The 19235-nt window shown below is 37.9% G+C and overlaps 3 protein-coding genes and 1 pseudogene across 4 annotated transcripts; 3 read left to right on the top strand and 1 right to left on the bottom strand.

Annotated features, from left to right (window-relative positions):
* The first annotated feature begins 373 nt into the window (after positions 1 to 373).
* Positions 374 to 6236, top strand: LOC137708372 (protein transport protein SEC23 A-like). 2 transcript variants are annotated; one of them, XM_068447430.1, is made up of 6 exons: positions 374 to 560; positions 733 to 1643; positions 1941 to 3761; positions 5368 to 5484; positions 5561 to 5632; positions 5757 to 6236. In XM_068447430.1, exons 2-6 carry the CDS (start codon positions 1179 to 1181, stop codon positions 5892 to 5894), a joined length of 2613 nt encoding a protein of 870 aa, XP_068303531.1. In that variant the 5' UTR covers positions 374 to 560; positions 733 to 1178; the 3' UTR covers positions 5895 to 6236. The 2 variants fall into 2 exon arrangements, with proteins under 2 accessions (XP_068303531.1, XP_068303530.1); XM_068447429.1 differs by having other exon boundaries at positions 728 to 1643.
* Positions 6237 to 7014: 778 nt separating this feature from the next.
* LOC137708272 (protein translocase subunit SecA, chloroplastic) lies at positions 7015 to 15244 on the top strand. Its single transcript, XM_068447314.1, has 20 exons — positions 7015 to 7567; positions 7762 to 7834; positions 8074 to 8280; positions 8689 to 8792; positions 8917 to 9096; positions 9215 to 9433; positions 9876 to 9989; positions 10078 to 10191; positions 10426 to 10593; positions 10789 to 10964; positions 12236 to 12302; positions 12420 to 12566; positions 12636 to 12731; positions 12811 to 12879; positions 13030 to 13131; positions 13212 to 13463; positions 13576 to 13643; positions 13955 to 14072; positions 14470 to 14709; positions 14817 to 15244. Exons 1-20 carry the CDS (start codon positions 7181 to 7183, stop codon positions 14958 to 14960), a joined length of 3045 nt encoding a protein of 1014 aa, XP_068303415.1. The 5' UTR covers positions 7015 to 7180; the 3' UTR covers positions 14961 to 15244.
* Positions 15245 to 15352: 108 nt separating this feature from the next.
* LOC137707650 (uncharacterized) lies at positions 15353 to 16817 on the bottom strand. The gene is made up of 4 exons (XM_068446563.1): positions 16809 to 16817; positions 16029 to 16088; positions 15601 to 15882; positions 15353 to 15523 (listed from the first exon to the last, which is right to left on the bottom strand). Exons 1-4 carry the CDS (start codon positions 16815 to 16817, stop codon positions 15353 to 15355), a joined length of 522 nt encoding a protein of 173 aa, XP_068302664.1.
* On the top strand, positions 16816 to 19033 carry LOC137707649 (probable polygalacturonase; annotated as a pseudogene).
* The last annotated feature ends 202 nt before the right edge of the window (positions 19034 to 19235 follow it).

Raw genomic sequence — 19235 nt, 5'->3', positions numbered from 1 at the left:
TTTAAAGCGACATTTAGCTAAAATGAACATAGGATAAAGATTGCATAGTGTTAGGGTTAATTATTAAATGTGAGTTTGTTAATTTTATCTTGTACTTGATAGTAATTATGCAATAAAGTAAAAAAATAAATTCATATTTAAAATTTAAATTAAATGTAGAAAGAAATTATACGGATTTAAATAAAAATTTTCAAAAACAAGAAACAGTGCCAGCCCTGCTAGGCAGTGACAAAAAGCGTACGGTGAATATCTTTACCGCACATTTGCCCAGTGTAAAATTTCACGGTTTTCCATTTCCCTGCCCAAACGCGCCTAAAACGTAATAAAACGTGTATATAAAATATAAAAAGAACCAAGGGAAAAAAAGAAAGAACACACGGGGCAAAAGGGCCAACAAGAACGACAGAAGAGAAGAAAAACCGAGAAAGCTCCTTCAAGTCAAGAGAGGGTCTTTAATTTTTCTGCTTTTCGAAATAATAAAAAAAGAAATATGCCCTCAGATTCTACGTCACATAAAATCCTCCCAAATCGAGTCTTCGGCAATTCCCTCTCAGCCTCAGGTACGCAAAATTTCCAATTTTCTTTTTAATTTCTTATCGATTTGATTCCAGCTGAATTCGGATTCTTAATGTAATCGAAACCCTAGATCCTTTTCTTGATTGCATTTCCGTTCATAGTACAATTGAATTAATTCAAAATTGTGAATTTCATGTTTTCCGTGTCTTAGATTAGATTGAGTTGTGTATACAAGTACAAGAGCGAATTTCGAAGCAGCGGGAAGAAGAAGCTTCAATTGTGAAATGTTGGGGACCCAGTAGGGTTTTGCCCTTGATTCCATTCCATTCGGTTCGATTCATTTTTTTTTCTCTTAATTTTGGACTCTGGGTTTTTGGGAGGTTTTTGTTCATCAAAGGCCTCCTATTAGCTCATTCTTTCTTCGAAATCTTTTGGGTTTCAATAAGATCCATGTGTGAACCTACTTATAACACTGTTTCTTATCATCCCTCAGTTCAATTTATATGAATAACTAGTTCAATTTGCCTTCCAATTCGAAGCCCTTGCTTTCTACAACTGGGTTTCAACATAATTTATTTCTACTGTGCCATAATAAATTTTAATTCTCGATCCCGGGTTCTTGAGCTTCTTTTGTTTTCTATAGAGGGATTTTGAAACTTTCGATGTCAAATCCACCGCAGCCTCCCATTGGCTACTCTGTCAGTATCACTCCCTCACGCCCACACACACCATCTCCTGACCCTGAGAAAATTTCTATTCCTCCACCACCTTTAATTACTCCTAGATTCCCTCCACCAAAGTTTCAACACGATCAAACTCCTCCTCCTTCGATCAAAACCCCAAATGTACCATCACCAGCTAATGGGTTGAAAACTGGCAGCCCTATTCCTCACTTTAGTACACCCCCTGGACCTCCTGTTTTTACTTCCCCTGTGAGGCCTGCTGCTGTGCCTTTTCGTGCTTCACCTGCAACTCCTCAGCCAGTTGCTTTCTCCCCGGGTACATCTTTGCCAACATCTTCGCCTCCCAATTTTTCAAATGGCTCGCAGCACCAACTTTCTAATGATACAGAGGATGATGCTGTGCCTGTTGGAGAATCACCATATGTCCTATTCTCAGCACATAAGGTATCTATCTTGCTCTCTTGGTTTTCAACCATTACGGTTTTACTATTTGTTTGTAAGTATATATGTAAACTTTGGGTTGATTTTTAAACTTTTTTAGAACTTATAAGCTGCCTCTAGATTTCTCTAACCACACACTTTAAGTAAGGACATGCTAGATTTCGTTTTTTGTGGAAACATATACATATATCTGGATATCCTTTAGCTCATTATGCAATCATTTATGCTTGAAAGAAAGTATCTTTCCCTAGATAGTTAAAACTTTCACTGAACCTCTCGCCTATGCATGTTATTATATAGGTGTTGAAACAAAAGAAACAAGCAAATGTACCCAGTTTAGGTTTTGGGGCCTTGGTTTCACCTGGAAGGGAAATTTCTCCAGGTCCCCAGATAATACAACGTGATCCTCATCGCTGCCACAGTTGTGGAGCTTATGCAAATATTTATTGCAACATCTTGTTGGGCTCAGGTCAGTGGCAATGTGTAATTTGCCGAGAACTGAATGGAAGTGAGGGCGAATACATAGCTCACAGCAAGGAAGATCTTTGTAATTTTCCAGAGTTGTCATCTCCTATGGTTGATTATGTTCAAACTGGGAACAATAGACCCGGCTTTGTTCCTGTTTCTGACTCAAGAATGTCTGCACCTATAGTTCTTGTCATAGATGAGTGTTTAGACGAACCACATCTGTGGGATTTACAGAGCTCCTTGCATGCATTTGTTGATTCACTTCCCCCGACAATGAGAATTGGAATAATACTGTACGGTCGCACAGTATCAGTTTATGATTTTTCAGAGGAATCAATTGCATCTGCTGATGTGCTTCCAGGAGATAAATCACCAAGTCAGGATGCCTTGAAGGCATTGATATATGGAAGTGGTTTATACTTGTCTCCAATGCATGCTTCATTACCGGTAGCACATGCCATATTCTCATCCTTGAGGCCATACAAACTGAAAATTCCAGAAACTTCTAGAGATCGGTGCCTGGGTACGGCTGTTGAGGTTGCTCTTGCTATAGTTCAAGGGCCATCAGGAGAAATGTCTCGTGGGGTAATTAAAAGGTCTGGAGGTAATAGCAGAATCATTGTTTGTGCTGGTGGGCCTAATACATATGGTCCTGGATCTGTTCCTCATTCTTTCAGTCACCCAAATTATCCTCATATGGAAAAGACTGCATTGAAATGGATGGAGCATCTGGGTCAAGAGGCACACCGACAAAATACAGTGGTTGACATTTTATGTGCTGGGCAATGCCCTGTAAGAGTTCCTGTTTTGCAGCCTCTTGCAAAAGCTTCTGGAGGCATTTTTGTTCTCCATGACGACTTTGGGGAAGCCTTTGGTGTGAACTTACAAAGGGCATCTACCAGGGCTGCAGGCTCCCGTGGGTTCTTGGCAATACGTTGTTCCGATGACATTCTCATAACTCAAGTTGTGGGTCCTGGTGAAGAGGCACATATTGACACTCATGAAACCTTCAAAAACGACACTTCCCTTTATATACAAATGCTTAGTGTTGAAGAGACACAGAGCTTCTCACTCTCCTTGGAAAATAAGAGGGACATTAGGACTGAGTATGTGTATTTCCAGTTTACAATTCAGTATTTAAATGTGTATCAAGCTGATATATCAAGAGTAATTACTGTTAGATTGCCAACAGTTGATAGTGTTTCAGCATATCTTACAAGTGTTCAAGATGAAGTTGCAGCAGTTCTTATTGCAAAGCGGACTCTCCTGCGAGCTAAAAAGTATTCTGATGCAATTGATATGCGAGCAACAATAGATGAAAGAATTAAAGACATTGCTCTGAAATTTGGGTCTCAAGTACCAAAGTCAAAGTTTTATCGGTTTCCAAAGGAGATCTCTATATTGCCAGAGCTCCTGTTTCATCTAAGAAGAGGCCCACTGTTGGGAAGCATTGTTGGCCATGAAGATGAGAGGTCTGTGTTACGAAACTTGTTTCTGAATGCATCCTTTGATCTCTCACTTCGAATGGTAGCACCTCGTTGTTTAATGCATCGGGAAGGGGGAACATTTGAGGAACTACCAGCTTATGACCTTGCTATGCAGTCAGATGCAGCAGTTGTTCTTGACCATGGCACAGATGTCTTCATTTGGTTGGTATGTGCTTTGGTTCATACAGTTTTCAATTTTTATTTATTTATTCTAAATGTTGCATGCCATTTATCTGCCCAGAAGGGCCATAACCTTGTCATTTCTGACATTGATTGGACTTAAATTGAAAAGCATTTAAGTCTTGCTATTAATGCCCCCAAAAGAAATCAGAAATACTATTCCTGTATCTGATATATGAAGTTTTATATGTGTAAGTGCATGGAGTCACTTGAAGTGACCGTTGTAGTATCACTATTCATAGTTCTGGAATTTTCTCTCGTAAATCATTTTTTCTCTCATTAGAAAATCTTGAAGTGTAAGATGATACGGAGGCTAGGATACCTTTTAAGGTACAGAATTTTACTTGGTTTCTTCCCCCTGTAAAAGATAGTACTTGTGATATGCTCTAGGGAAGAGGACCTATGCATGTTTATCTCTAGTTCTCTATATTGTCATTCTTTATGTAAAGGTAATGATGATAATATCCATCATGTTTTCTTTGCATTGCTCTTTCACTGAGTCATTGCAATGGCTAAAAGTGATGGGGGTTTGGTCTAGAAACTGCCACTCGTTTTTGGTCAAGGATTTTTTGGGAGAGCTGATAAGAAGATGATTACCCTTGTGGTGATCTGTAATAGAGAGAAATAACATAATCTTCCAAGATTAGAGGAAGTGTCACCCTTCAAACCAGTTTCCCCACCTCCCTTTTATTAAAAACATTAATTAAAAGTTTGTCCTCATATAAAATCACTTAAATGGGCGATTTAAACTAAAAACCTCAATATCAATGGCGATGATGTGTATGATTGTAAGATTCCATGATTTTGTAACGGTTATCCATAGTGGTGAAGCGGTTATTGTGATGATTCTAGCAGATTTCATCAGTTGATGAAGTGGATGATACTCTTTAGAAGGATGCTTTGAAGAGTAATATAGTGATTTACCACGTGTTGATAAGGGTGTGACTATTGTGACAACCTTAAAACTCATTTGCCTGGGCTTAAGCATGGGTTAATGGAAGCCTATAGAAATCTAGGGAAACTCCAGATCTTTCAAGCATTTGACTTTAGTTTTAGAGTTAGGCTTAATAGAGGAAGGTGGATGGAAATGATAATATAGGAATACAGAGGGGGTGGGTTGAGTGAATTAGGATCTCTCAGAAACAAAACTGACGGGGGTGAGTATTGGGGGTGGTGGTAAAAAGTTTCGACGTCGTTATAAACATCAACACCAACGCATTTTAGGGATGTTCCTCATTTCTATTAATTATTTATTGGGTGGGAGTTAGATTTTGAAGTTCCATAGAAAATCCTATGCACAAAAGTAATTTGTAATCCTTGCTTAAAATTAAAAGGAAGAAATAATAACTGTATAAAATAGATGTATAGGCTGGTTGTGCTGAGCACTCTTGAGCAGTCTACAAATTCATATGATAACATCCACAAGCAGGAAATGGAGTATTACTTAGAGCAGTCTTTGGTCTTAAACTCGGAGATCGGTTTCTCTTTGTTGCTCAAGTCTTTCTCCGTTCAGAAATATCATAGATTTTTTTCATATATTATTGTTTCCATATCTTTTAGTTGAACAGCTTCCTTTTGAATGGTGTATTCAGGGTGCTGAACTCGCTGCTGATGAAGGAAAAAGTGCAGCTGCTTTAGCGGCTTGCAGAACATTAGCTGAAGAGCTCACTGAACTGCGGTTTCCAGCTCCTCGGATCCTGTCGTTCAAGGTTATTTCTTTGTATATTCTTGCTCTTGGTAATCTCTAGAAATGAAGCTGAACCTAATGGTCTGGTTGTTAAACAGGAAGGAAGTTCTCAGGCTCGATATTTCGTATCGCGGCTCATACCTGCACACAAGGATCCTCCTTATGAGCAGGTGAGAGTGAAGACAATAAACAGTGGCGAATGTGGCTAATTGTCTTTGTAATCTAAAGGGTTTCCTATTCACATCGGATTTACTTTGGTACGAATGACGTATTGAACTGTTGCATATACTGCAGGAAGCAAGATTCCCACAGCTACGAACTTTGACAACTGAAAAGCGGACAAAGCTGAAAAGCAGTTTTATTAGTTTTGACGAGCCTAGTTTTTGCGAGTGGGTACGAAGCTTGAAAGTGGTGCCTCCAGAACCAAGCTAGAGGATGTTTGCTTTCTTAAACAAACTTGTTGGCTAATGTCGCTCCAAAAAGGCAGAGGAAATTGTGTCAAAAGGGATTCTTCTTTTCTTTCTTTTTTCACTGTTAACAGGAAATTATAGTTATTTTTCTTGTTTTTGGTCAACAGAGGAAATTGTAGTTAAAGACATGAGCTCCCATCCCATCCCATCCCATGATCAATATCATTCTCTTCCTCTAGGCTATAGTTGCTGCTTTTGCTTTTGTTTTAACTAGGACGATAGTGTTGCTTTATTACGCCTATATAATGTGGCAAACAAGAGATTCACGAAAGAAAGAAAAAGGGTTAATTTGATTTCTCTCCTCTGAAGTTGGCTAGGGCTTCTTCACCTATGTTTTAATCTTCCTTTTGTAATTTAGATTAGGTCGGTATACGGTTGGAATCAAATCTGCATGTTTACCTGCGATCAAACGTATAAACATTCTCGTGTTCTTCATTAAAGTCGTCGTGAGTCACCAAAGCATACTACGCATGTGCCCATTTTTTCACATCCAGAGCTAAAAGACCATCTCACGCTACTTGCGGTTCCAAATTGAAGAAGATCAAGTCTTGACAATTTTTGACCAAATCACAGCCCGGTCCAAAATCAAGTGTTCGTCACCTTTAGTTCAATCTTGTATCAATACAAATATTATTTTATACATGTATTTTTGTTTTATAGGTTACAAATACAATTGTGTTTATTGTCCAATTTTCTGTCTATTTTTTTATGAAGCAATCACATGACTTAGTAAAAAGTGACATATTGAGACGTAAAGATGAGATCGACGTAACTTATAAGGGCTTAAATATCCCTCCACAAGAGAGTTATGTAAATGCGTCGTCAAGAAAATGAACAAAGAGTGTAAGAATGTACGTTGTCTATAAATTGCAACATTTGATAAATTACAAAATTAAAAGAATTCAAATATAAAGAGTAATAACTTAGTTCTATAATTTCGTGGTAAATCAGTGCAAAAAAAAGAAGAGAAAATTGAAGTTGGAGTAAATTACAAGGAACACAAGTGAAACTCTTTTAGTCTTAAAAGAGTGTATTTCTGTAAACAAATAATAAGAAAGCCACAGATACACCCTTTGTTTCCATTCTCATGGTCATTTTCTGTTATTTCTTGGGGGTAATTATACAGTTACGCTCACCTTATCCAACTGGTTTCAGACTCGAGAGCAAGCCAACCTCTGGATCCGGGGCTTTTGTAAATAACATACAAACCGTTTGAATCCCTCCTTGAATTCACAACCTCAAGGAATAATGGCGGTGGCGCCTCTTCCTCTGGTGAAACATCATCAACTGTCACCTCTGTGCTCCAAGTTTTCCCACCCCCTCAACCTCAAAAACCGGCAGCTGTGTTCCTCCTTTTTCGGCGGAAGAACCTTCCAAATGCCCGAAACATCGAGAATGGTGTGCCGAAGAAGACGAAGAATGCAAGCAGTGGCTTCGTTGGGAGGTTTATTAGGTGGGATTTTCAAAGGAAGCGACACTGGTGAGTCCACCAGGCAGCAGTATGCTCCCACCGTGTCTGTCATCAATGGCTTGGAAGCTCAGATGTCTGCGCTCTCCGATTCGGAGCTGAGGGAGAAGACGCGCCTCTTTCAAGAACGCGCCAAGCAGGGAGAGTCTTTGGATTCCCTTTTACCTGTCAGTATTATTTTCTTCATTAAATTCTAATTTAGGTTTTCTCTAACGTAGGAATTAAAACATGGGTTTTGTATTCTGGATTGTGCTTGTTGCTCAGGCCGAGGATGCTACTCAGTTCTTGGTTTCCATTTTATAGTTTCTGTTGTATATTTACTTTGCTTATATTTATAACCAAAGAAGCATTCCCATTCCAGGAAGCATTTGCCGTCGTAAGGGAGGCTTCGAAGAGGGTTTTAGGCCTTCGTCCCTTTGATGTCCAACTCATAGGTAGTTGTCCTCCACTCCCTCACATACTATCCATCTGAATCTTGCTCAAATCGTCCTGTCAAAATAAATGAATGAACATTTAATTTGGCTTCTGGTACATATGCATGACATTTCATTTGTTATACTATTGTTATGTTGGTATTGTCTGAACAGGAAGGACGCCTTTGTTTACTTCTGCTGGGTGCTTAAATATGCATATTATGCCTTTACTTATCGGATGTTACTTTTTGATCATGTAGGTGGCATGGTTCTTCATAAAGGGGAAATAGCTGAAATGAGAACTGGAGAAGGAAAAACCCTTGTTGCTATCTTACCAGCATATTTAAATGCATTAATTGGCAAAGGAGTTCATGTTGTTACTGTCAACGATTATCTGGCACGGCGGGATTGTGAGTGGGTTGGCCAGGTTCCTCGTTTCCTTGGATTGAAGGTTGGCCTAATCCAACGTATGTCTCCTTCTTATATGTACCCTGCGTTACGCTTCCTTCGATCTCCATTTCTATTGGTTTGTATTTTGGATCAAGACTAACTCCTAGGAACTCGGGAGAATGGTAGATTGAGTGCTTCTGCTTCTGCAAGTACTAAGTGCTTCATGCCTCACTTTTCCCGCAATTTGAAAGTCTATTTACTACCAGTCTTCATTTTAATGTTGTGGCACTTAAAATTAAAATTAGATAATGGAAAATCTTTTTAGAGCTTAGTTCATGGTCATTTATTGTTTATTTGCAAGTCTACTGAAACGTTTATTAGTGAGGAAGTTAATTTAAAGTGTTGCTGGATATTTTTTCTACATATTGCTTGCTTGCTAATTGAGATTGGACAGTTACCTAACAACTGGATGTTTCCTTGAGCAGAGAATATGACAAGTGAGCAAAGAAGGGAGAATTACTTATGCGACATCACATATGTTACCAACAGTGAGCTTGGTTTTGATTACTTGAGAGATAATCTGGCCACGGAAAGTAATTCTTGCCTTATTTTCTATTTCCATAGTATTTCATTTAGCTGAGTACATTTTCCATCCATTCAAGAGATTGTTTAACTATATTATTCAAACTGAATGTATTTCTTGGCATGTGCAGAGTGTTGAGGAGCTTGTCTTGAGGAATTTCAATTACTGTGTAATTGACGAGGTTGATTCCATCCTTATAGATGAAGCAAGGACACCTCTCATTATTTCTGGACCTGCAGAAAAACCTAGCGATCGGTATTATAAAGCTGCAAAGATAGCTGCAGTATTTGAGCGTGAAATACATTACACTGTAAGACTGCTGTGTATTTTAATGCAGAAGTTTCTCTATCTGGAGGGTTTAATAAATTCCAGGAGCCATGAATGATGAATTAGATCTTGTAGGATTCTTACTGAGGTTTTTGTTGCAGGTGGATGAAAAGATGAAAACAGTTCTGCTCACAGAACAGGGTTATGAAGATTCGGAAGAGATTCTGGGTGTAAAAGATCTATATGATCCCCGAGAACAGTGGGCATCTTATGTTCTGAATGCAATAAAAGCGAAAGAACTCTTTCTTAGAGATGTAAACTATATCATCCGTGGAAAAGAGGTTCTTATTGTTGATGAGTTTACAGGTCGAGTTATGCAGGTGATTATATTTGTAATAGTTATATAATTTACCAGTGTGTTAGTTCTTGAATTAGTTAAGGGCCTTATTGTTTGTGTTGTGCAGTGTAGTTTGTTTTCTCATGTATTTTGTGGTCATGGAATAATTAGGTACCTAGGTGGTATCATACATTTACTAATGCAATAGTTTGTAATATTTATGTTAAATCAATCCCATCGAACACAACATTTTCATGTAGAGTTACCTCACCAACCTTGCAATATTAACCATCTAGCGGTGATGCCATAGCCTATAACTGATTGATTTCCAATCTTGTGTAAGAAATGTAGTCATGTTGGTAATCTGTTGAAAGTGTTCTCCTATCACAGAATTAGATATATGAGAAATATGGGTGCAAAAGTCAGGGTTATATTTCTTAATCTCTCAAGGTACAGGTTATAGTGGCTTATTATTTGTCCTTTAGGGGAGGCGCTGGAGTGATGGACTTCACCAAGCAGTTGAAGCAAAAGAAGGTCTGCCCATTCAAAATGAAACAGTGACACTTGCTTCAATTAGCTACCAAAATTTCTTTCTCCAGGTTGGAGCATTCTCTCTCTCATCTCAATATCTGTCATATTTATGGGAATTTATCTTCTTAAACTTATTTATTTATTTACCTATTACAGTTCCCAAAACTTTGTGGGATGACTGGCACTGCAGCAACTGAAAGCACAGAATTTGAAAGTATATACAAGCTTAAAGTTACAATTGTTCCAACAAACAAGCCTATGATTAGAAAGGTATTCTATACTATTTTATCCTGCCATTATAAAATACTACTAAACTATACAAATTGTACTGCTAATAATTACTCTTATTTCTATCTTTTATAGATGCTTTTATAAGTGGTTCAGTAAATAGATTTGGATGTCCTGTATGCAAAATATAGGTAGTTTGCACAAGAGTGTGATGGTTTTATTTTACTATAATTAGTACAATCAAGTTTCTTATCATCTCTTTAATCTCTTTCACAGGATGAATCTGATGTAGTTTTCAGGGCAACTAAAGGAAAATGGCGGGCTGTTGTAGTAGAGATTTCTAGGATGAACAAGACAGGTCGTCCTGTACTTGTTGGTACAACTAGTGTTGAGCAGAGTGACTCATTGTCTGAGCAATTGCAAGAAGTTGGAATTCCCCATGAGGTACGGTCTCCTCTGTCAATATTTAAGATCATTAATTGGGGATTTTGTACTATTACATTATTTGAAGACCAACTGGGTGCGAAATAAATCTTCACTTTATTTTGTTAATTTTAAATTTGGATGATGTTATTTAGAAACTGTAGAATACTATGTGCTTTTTGAGAGGAAATTTATTATCTTTATCTTTTCTGGAAGGTTCTCAATGCAAAGCCAGAGAATGTGGAGAGGGAAGCAGAAATTGTAGCACAAAGTGGACGTCTCGGGGCAGTGACTATTGCGACCAATATGGCAGGTCGAGGAACTGACATTATCCTTGGTGGGAATGCTGAATTTATGGCAAGGCTGAAGCTACGTGAGATGCTTATGCCAAGGTATTGTCTGAGCTTCAAGCTTGTTTTCCTAGTGGTTAACATTTTCGAAACTTGGACTTAAAGTTTATCAGACACCAATACCATATAGAAGATTGTTAGGAATTATGGTCTACTACGATACTACATAGGGAACCTTAAGATGGATCGAATATTCTATAGGGGTTGAATATGTTATCTCAGAATCTTATTGCTCATACTTTACCTAGCACTACCTCATTTACAATGGTTTATTTATTTATTTAATTAATTTGAAATATATATTTACATCGATTTAGTTGTATTTGTATCATTTTTATTTACTTTTAAGCTTACAATGTGAATGATAAAATAACCTCCCTTGTTCAACAAAAATACCTAGAAAATCAAATCGAATGTCTTGAAATTTGATTGCCGGGTTCAATTCATAAAGTTGTTTTACAGTAACCAAGCAAAGCTTACTTTTTGAAATCAAATGAGTTGAGTTGAGCTCTTAATAAGTAACAGAAAACAACTACTAGGATTTCACCTCTTAATAATTCAATAAACAAACATTATCTTGATATTGATCATTTTTCCCCCTACTGGAGTTGGACGGATTTTTTACTACACCGATAATGACTAACACATGAACTTATGGAATCCGAGATTTAACTAACTAGAATGATACATATGAGTTTTTAAATCAACTTTCCATTCCTAGATGCAAGTCTTGAGTTGTCTTCAATGTGAATGGAATGTGTTGGACCATGATCAGTCTTAATGGTAGTCATCAACGTAACTATTGACACTGCAAAGCATTACTCAACTCAACACCAAAATTATAACTCAGTGTTTGTTTTGGACAACAGTCTAATTAACAAAATTATGACTTACAAGTTCTTAATCCTAGCATGCAGATTGCAGAGCTATATAATACTAAGAAGTTCATATTATGTGTTTGACGTTTGTAGTTAGCATATTTCCACTTCCATTCACTTTAGAGTATTCAGATTTTATTTATTTTTATTTTTATAAAAAAATATACTTACATTAAATGAAATTTATATAGGACATGACAGAGCACAAGTGCCCACCGACTAATGCCTAGGAAACGAATTTAGAGTATTTAGAGTAACTTGTTTCGAGGGAAGAACGATTTGCATTGATTTTATATGGGAATGTTTCATGGGGCCTTATATTGCGCCAATTACAATAATTGATTTTCAAAGACTCTGCAGGATGTTGCGTTTTTTCTTCTAAAAGTTATCTAAGGTTAATGCACACAGTTCATTCTGCCTTTCGTTTTCTTGCAGAGTTGTTAAACTAACAGAAGGTGGTTATGTGTCAGTGAAAAAACTTCCCCCAAAGAAATCATGGAAGGTGTGTTTTTCTTTATGGTTGTCCGTAATTGGTTTTCACTTGAGGTACAATAGTTTAAAAATGACAGGGCATTGTTCAATGAATTTATTATTTTGAAACTTAGAATGATTTTTTCAGGTCAATGAAAATCTATTTCCATGCAAACTATCCAATGAAAAGGCCAAGTTGGCTGAGGAAGCTGTAAAGTTAGCTGTTGAAACGTGGGGTCAGAGGTCATTAAATGAGCTTGAAGCAGAGGAGCGTTTATCTTATTCTTGTGAAAAGGTGAATCTTTGATTCTTAGCTGGAACTTCCTATCCTTATAATAGATTATTGAATCTTCACATTTGTTAGGGCCCTGCTGAGGACCAAGTCATAGCCAAACTGCGGAGTGCATTTCTAGAAATTGTTAAAGAATATAAGGTCTACACAGAGGAAGAAAGAAAGAAGGTTAGCTTCGTTCCACAAAATACAATTTCCTCAACTTTCTGTATTAGTGTTGATATCTTATATTTCTAATCTCTGGCAGGTTGTGTCATCTGGTGGGCTTCATGTCGTGGGGACAGAACGCCATGAATCTCGTCGAATCGATAATCAGGTTTAGGTCTTGGATAGATTAGTTATATTGTCATCAATTAACTAAAACTCTTTTTAGTTGAATTTCCTTATTTTCTCAACATTGGCCATGAGAGATTTCCTGCCAGAGAGTACGTCTCCAAATTGATTTCAGTAATTTGTATCTGTATAGCTTCGTGGTCGAACTGGAAGGCAGGGGGATCCTGGAAGTTCTCGGTTCTTCTTAAGTCTTGAAGACAACATCTTTCGTATATTTGGTGGAGACCGTATTCAGGTTTAAGCTTTGATCCTGGGTCTTTAATTGCTAATGCTGCTGTAGGCCTTCTAAAGAATTATTGGCATTGCAACTTGTAGGGTTTAATGAGAGCTTTCAGAGTTGAGGACCTGCCAATTGAGTCCAAGATGCTAACCAAAGCACTAGATGAAGCTCAACGGAAAGTGGAAAATTATTTCTTTGATATCCGAAAGCAATTATTTGAGTTTGATGAAGTGTTAAACAGCCAAAGAGACCGTGTCTATACAGAAAGAAGACGAGCCCTTGAATCTGACAATCTCCAATCACTTATTATTGAATATGCTGAACTAACAATGGATGATATCTTGGAGGTACGCATGCTAAACAATATTCTTTTTGATAATGTTTTCCCTTAGATGTCTTGCATAGTGGATCTGTATCTGATTCTTGGGTCTGAGAAATCAAATTTTGTATGGTGAATAGGCAAATATTGGGTCAGATGCTTCAAAAGAAAGTTGGGATCTTGAGAAGCTCATCAAGAAACTTCAACAGTAAGTTGTGTCTTCCATTCTCTGTGCTTGTGCAAAAGCTGTGTAAAAAAAGTGTCAGATGAATGATGGCACATCATTTCTTTCTAATCCTACCATTTAGTTACCGGAAGCTGAGTTTTAAACTCTATTGGCAAACCCAATACTTATACTAACTATTGATTGCTGCAACTGCAAGCTTCTTGTTAAGAATATCTGCAGAAAAGGTTGCTCTATGCTTGTAAATTTAGCTGTTTATGTCAATTCTATGGTGTGATCTAGTTGTTTGATTTTGGCACTTAAGACTTTTAATGGCAATATTTCCTTGGCTTTAGATATTGCTACCTATTGAATGATCTGACACCAGACTTGCTGAGGAGCAATTGTTCAAGTTATGAGGATTTGCAAGAGTACCTTCGTCTCCGTGGCCGTGAAGCATATTTGCAGAAAAGGGTCAGTATAAGAAGTTTTCGTAAGAAGAATTTCATGATTATTGAGAATATTAACATCTCGCCGATTTAAAGGGATGCTTAGTTATAATTAGAGGGGCAAACTTCTGCTTATTTTGATTACAAATTCTGCTAAAATGTGGCAACCATGAATGCATACTCAGACAAATATTTGTGCATGTTCTTTGTGTAATACTCACTAAGGTAATCACGACTTACTACTGACAAATGCTACTGCTGTGACCTTTTCTGAATATAAAGTTAAATCCGTATATTGACAGACCAAGTCTTGCAAGTGATCTTTTGTTATGAATAACTTGGGTTTGCAAACTAGGCTTGCTATCAATTTTCTGAAAGGCATATAATTCTGATTATCAATGTTGTTGAACTACACGTGTCAGGATATTATTGAGAGCAAAGCACCAGGCTTGATGAAGGATGCTGAAAGGTTCTTGGTTTTGAGCAATATTGATCGCCTGTGGAAGGAGCACTTGCAAGCACTCAAGTTTGTTCAACAGGCTGTTGGTTTACGTGGATACGCACAACGGGATCCACTTATTGAATACAAGCTTGAAGGCTATAATCTTTTCTTAGAGATGATGGCACAGATAAGAAGAAATGTTATATATTCCATATACCAGGTGTGTATCAAATTAAAACTTAAAGACTTTTTCATCAGAAACATGTTGGTCAAATATATCAAGCTTTCCAATTCTAATTTTGTTTATTTTATTTTATTATATGGCAGTTTCAACCGGTGATGGTAAAAAAGGATGGAGACCAAAGAGAGAGTAACAATTCAGTTGTCACAAATGGTAGGAGTAATAATAACCCTGATCCATTGAGCTCTGTCGATCCTTCAGCAGCTGCGACCCCCCAATCTAGTGCTTAACATCTACATGGACCTACACAGTTATCCCTGGAGAAGATGAAAAGGAAGGTGCCGAGAAAATGGAAGCTTCATTCCATTGTATTGATTGGTATATATTACTGGACAATTGGTTGTAATGTAAAATTTTGGACGAAGAGGTGTTAAATCTCCAAACGTGTTTCTTAAGAATAGGAAAAGGCGGAGGGTTTTCAATCTACCGCATTACAGAAAATAGGACCGAAAATTTGGGAAATTTGTTGTAACACTACGATGATCATAATGATTGAAATTGCAAGATTACTGTATCTCTGTTCCATTCATTGGCTTGATCATAAGAAGTTAGCTGCATAGTCAGGCAGGCATAGTACATACAATCTCTGAAACTGAGACTGAAACTGAAACAGAAACAGCACCTACAACCGTTGTCTCCAACATCTACATGCATAGGAGGCTCCTCTCTGAACTTCTCCTTGTGTTGTGGTAAGCATTTGAGAAGAGTTGAGGCCTTCAGTTCCGACACCGAGTTGCATTATATTGCCACTAAGAATCTCCTCAAAAAGTAGATTGATGGCATTTCCTTTAGCCTGCAAAACAGAAGAACGAACGACTCAAAGGAAATGGCTAAAGTTGGAGCACTCAATGCTTTTCAACAGTTAGTTACCTTAACACCAATGGCAATGGCTGTTTTGAGTTTGAGAAGTTGGCCCAATCTTAAAAAAGCTCCCTTGTTATCTTTGAGAAAGATGACTGGGACCTTCCCTGAAAGAGCCAAGGTTGGCAGGTGCTTTGACAGCCATCGTGGGTTGCAATCGGATGCGATCACAACAGCCTGAAGCTGAATGCATGCTGCTGCTGCTTTACCTGCTAAGCTGCTTGCTCTTGCTGTTGATGCCATGCGTTCAAGCACGTGCGTCACGTCATTCACCCTTATTGCAACTTGTTGCTACAAACACAATGCAGTTATTCATCACACTTGTTGCAGTGTGTCTGAAGAGGTCCCAACTTCGAATCCCCTTTCCTGTTGGATTAAAAAACAAACATGTTATCAAGCAAAATACATGATGATCAATTGGATCCAAATGCACAAACCTTGAACCATATCTTTTCTGGTAAGGACTTGCCATCCACAAGTCTTGCTGACTCTATTTTCTGTGTTATAAAATAAAAAGCATTAGACTAATACTGTTGTTGTTGGATAATAAGTCTCGCTCAAGTTAAAATGTATTGACCTCCCAATTTGTTGGAGAAGACGATCGAGAAGTTCTCCTTCATAGAAACTAGATATTTAACAGAGATTAAGCAACTTCTTAACACAATGTATTTGTCGACAAAGACAATTAATTAGAACTCAGAAAGTATTAAATACCCATAGGAGAAAGGACGCACGTACTCTTGGTCTTTATGACTCGAACAAGAGTGTGGAATGATATTTTTCAAGTGCACGGAACGGAACGATACAAATGAAAATTTGTGCATCAAGTCTGATTTATTTATATATTTTGTTACAATTTAGTATTTGTTATGACTTACGAGAGAGTTGGAAAAAATAAATGAATGGAAGATATGGTATCGGTTGGTTGGCAACTTTTTGAGGGTCAAAGGCTCTTAGAAGAAAGGGAGAAACCCAAAACTAATGCAATTAAGTAGATAGGAAAAAGGGAGGAGTGACATGAAATTTGAAATTTGGAGGAAGTAAGAGTGTGAGAAAGGCTAAGTGGGAAACAAAAGGGAAGGAAGGGAAGGGGGAATCATGTTTTTGGGTTTGTAGATAATTAGTATTCGTTGTTGTCAGTAAATATTGACAAAATAAATGGAGAACAAAAGAAAAAGCAGCAGCTACAATCATGGTGTGGTATGGTATCCAAGGACCAACGTCATGTGCACGTTTGTTCAGGTGGTGAATATGCTTCTGCTACTTGGATTGCTCGGCAATGCTGCTCCGTGGTCTGTCAAGGGCAGCCCATACTGCAGCAATCAGACCAACTCAGGAGCAATTCGACCTCACAGTGTCGCCATCGCTGAATTTGGCGCCGTAGGAGATGGGGTCACCCTCAACACAAAGGCCATTCACAATCCTATAGGCCACTAGTGTCAATACTAAGCTTATTGCCAGAATTCTGAAATGTTGTTTGTGAGAAATTTCCAAGTTTATTGTGCATTCAGGATAGCTTAATTATTTTGATGATTATTGGTGCTAGTCCCAAAAGTATAAGTTATGTTCAATCTCCAGTCCAGATGAGAGTTGGAACTCCAAGTTCAATAGGGCACTGCTATGTTATCTGTTTTGACCTTTGTGGACACATTTATAATATTTTAGCTCATAATACTGAGTAACTTCTTCTGTAATGTTCCAGAACTCCGATGATTGGCCAATTGTTGAACCATTACCATCATACGGTCGAGGAAGGGAGTTGACAGGAGGAAGACATCGAAGTCTAATCTATGGACGCAATTTGACGGACATTATCATAACTGGTTGGTAATATTTGATGCCGAATCGGCTCTGTTATATATATATATATATATATATACACTTTGTTTGATTTGTAGATGTTGCTGCTTTCATCATGCAGGTGATAATAGATCCAGTGGTGACCAAGGTAGCATCTGGTGGGATTGGTTCCATAATAAAACCTTGAATTATACAAGGCCCCATTTGTTGGAGTTGATAAACTCAACTGGGGTTGTCATTTCAAACCTAACCTTCCTAAGTTCACCATTTTGGACCCTTCACCTGTATATTGCAGGTTAGTTTTATGATTCATCCACAAGGATTGACTAGCACCTTTTGTCCTTGCTTAGTCAACTGCAAGTGCATTGAGTGTTATTTGAAAACTATGGAAAGTGGTAAGATTTTATGAATTATGGTGGGACTGAACAGCCATGTTACCATCCATAATCGGACAATCCTTGCTCCTCTCAAGTCTCCAAACACGATGGCATTGATCCAGGTGAATCACCAAAATCTCCTTTAAAGATGATTATACAAATATAAATAATTACAAACACCAATCACTCATGGTTGTCTTGTCATACAAATATGTCAAAACCAACTGCACTTACGGTATTTGTAAAAAGCCCGCGGGGTACTCAGCTTAACTTCTCACTATAGAACAAAAATAAGGGAAACATCATAGTTTTGCTGCATGTGCGGATCAAATGTTAATCCTTTACCACACAAATGCGCCTGATTATCCACCGTCGTTGTTGTGGATCATCACTCTCCCCTTGAAAATTGCTGAGCTCAAATAAGCACATGATTAACTTTCATTTTTTACCAGCTGCATCAACTTTAAACTACGTTCTACGCCCTTCATTCTGCAGGTTGAACTATGAGCGCACAAATTTTTTCTTACCCATCCATTTTATTGCATCCAGACTCTTCAGATAATCTCTGCATTGAAGACTGTCATATTAGTACTGGTGATGATCTGGTTTCCATCAAAAATGGGTGGGATGAGTATGGCACTTCATATGGTCGTCCCAGTAGAAACATCATCCTTGTAAGAATTACTGGTAAAACTGAAAAAAGCGCAGGAATTGCAATTGGAAGTGAGATGTTGGGAGGTGTGTCAGAAGTTCATGCAGAAGACCTCCACTTTTTCGGTTCCAAAACAGGTATTAGAATAAAGACCTCCCCAGGAAAGGGTGGTTATGTGAGAAATATATATGTATCAAAATTCAAACATGACCTTGGATGGTATAGGAATAGCTATAAGGTTCACCAGTCAGTATGAGGAGCGCCCAGATGAGTTTTACGACCCAAATGCCCTCATTGTAGAGCGAATTACTTTAAAAGATATCATAGTAGAGTGTAGAGAATATCAAAACTGCTGGCCTCCTAGAGGGTTTAGAAGGTGAAAATTTTCTCATCATTTGCTTATCCAATATAACCCGTAGTGTGACCTCAAAATCTCCATGGAACTTCTATTCAAGGATATTCTGACTCAGTTTCTCCGGAAACTTGTACGCCTCTCAAGCAGAGAATCTCCCCAGAGCATTACTCGGTTTGTTACTCTCTATCTGATCATTCTGATGACATTTGGATTTCTTCAAGTAATCGAAACAGAGGTGCTTGGCGGCTTTCTTGGTAGATTAAGGAAAGTCACCTTCTTGAATGTCCGTGAATGTTGCAAATTTGATTCTTTCCATTTCCCAGTTCATTCATCCCACTGCACAGATGGAGCCTGACATTAGATGTTAAGTGGAGTTGCCAATTTGTTTGTGCCTTGGGAGAAGGTAATAAGAGATTATTATTTCTTGTAAATATGTGTACGGTAACAAATAATAATTGAG

Source organism: Pyrus communis, chromosome 11, assembly GCF_963583255.1.
Source record: "Pyrus communis chromosome 11, drPyrComm1.1, whole genome shotgun sequence".
Taxonomy (NCBI): domain Eukaryota; kingdom Viridiplantae; phylum Streptophyta; class Magnoliopsida; order Rosales; family Rosaceae; genus Pyrus; species Pyrus communis.
Note: the sequence above shows the minus strand (reverse complement) of the source record. Positions and strands in the feature narration are given on the sequence as shown.

Coding starts and splice junctions, on each gene's coding strand:
- LOC137708372 (XM_068447430.1), top strand. CDS start 1,179: ATGTCAAATCCACCGCAGCCTCCCATTGGCTACTCTGTCAGTATCACT. Junction 1,644..1,940: donor TCCTATTCTCAGCACATAAG/GTATCTATCTTG, acceptor GTTATTATATAG/GTGTTGAAACAAAAGAAACA. Junction 5,485..5,560: donor CTCGGATCCTGTCGTTCAAG/GTTATTTCTTTG, acceptor GTTGTTAAACAG/GAAGGAAGTTCTCAGGCTCG.
- LOC137708272 (XM_068447314.1), top strand. CDS start 7,181: ATGGCGGTGGCGCCTCTTCCTCTGGTGAAACATCATCAACTGTCACCT. Junction 10,594..10,788: donor AAGTTGGAATTCCCCATGAG/GTACGGTCTCCT, acceptor CTTTTCTGGAAG/GTTCTCAATGCAAAGCCAGA. Junction 12,567..12,635: donor TATCTTATTCTTGTGAAAAG/GTGAATCTTTGA, acceptor CACATTTGTTAG/GGCCCTGCTGAGGACCAAGT.
- LOC137707650 (XM_068446563.1), bottom strand. Junction 15,883..16,028: donor CAGAAAAGATATGGTTCAAG/GTTTGTGCATTT, acceptor TTGTGTTTGTAG/CAACAAGTTGCAATAAGGGT. Junction 15,524..15,600: donor CCATTGCCATTGGTGTTAAG/GTAACTAACTGT, acceptor TCTGTTTTGCAG/GCTAAAGGAAATGCCATCAA.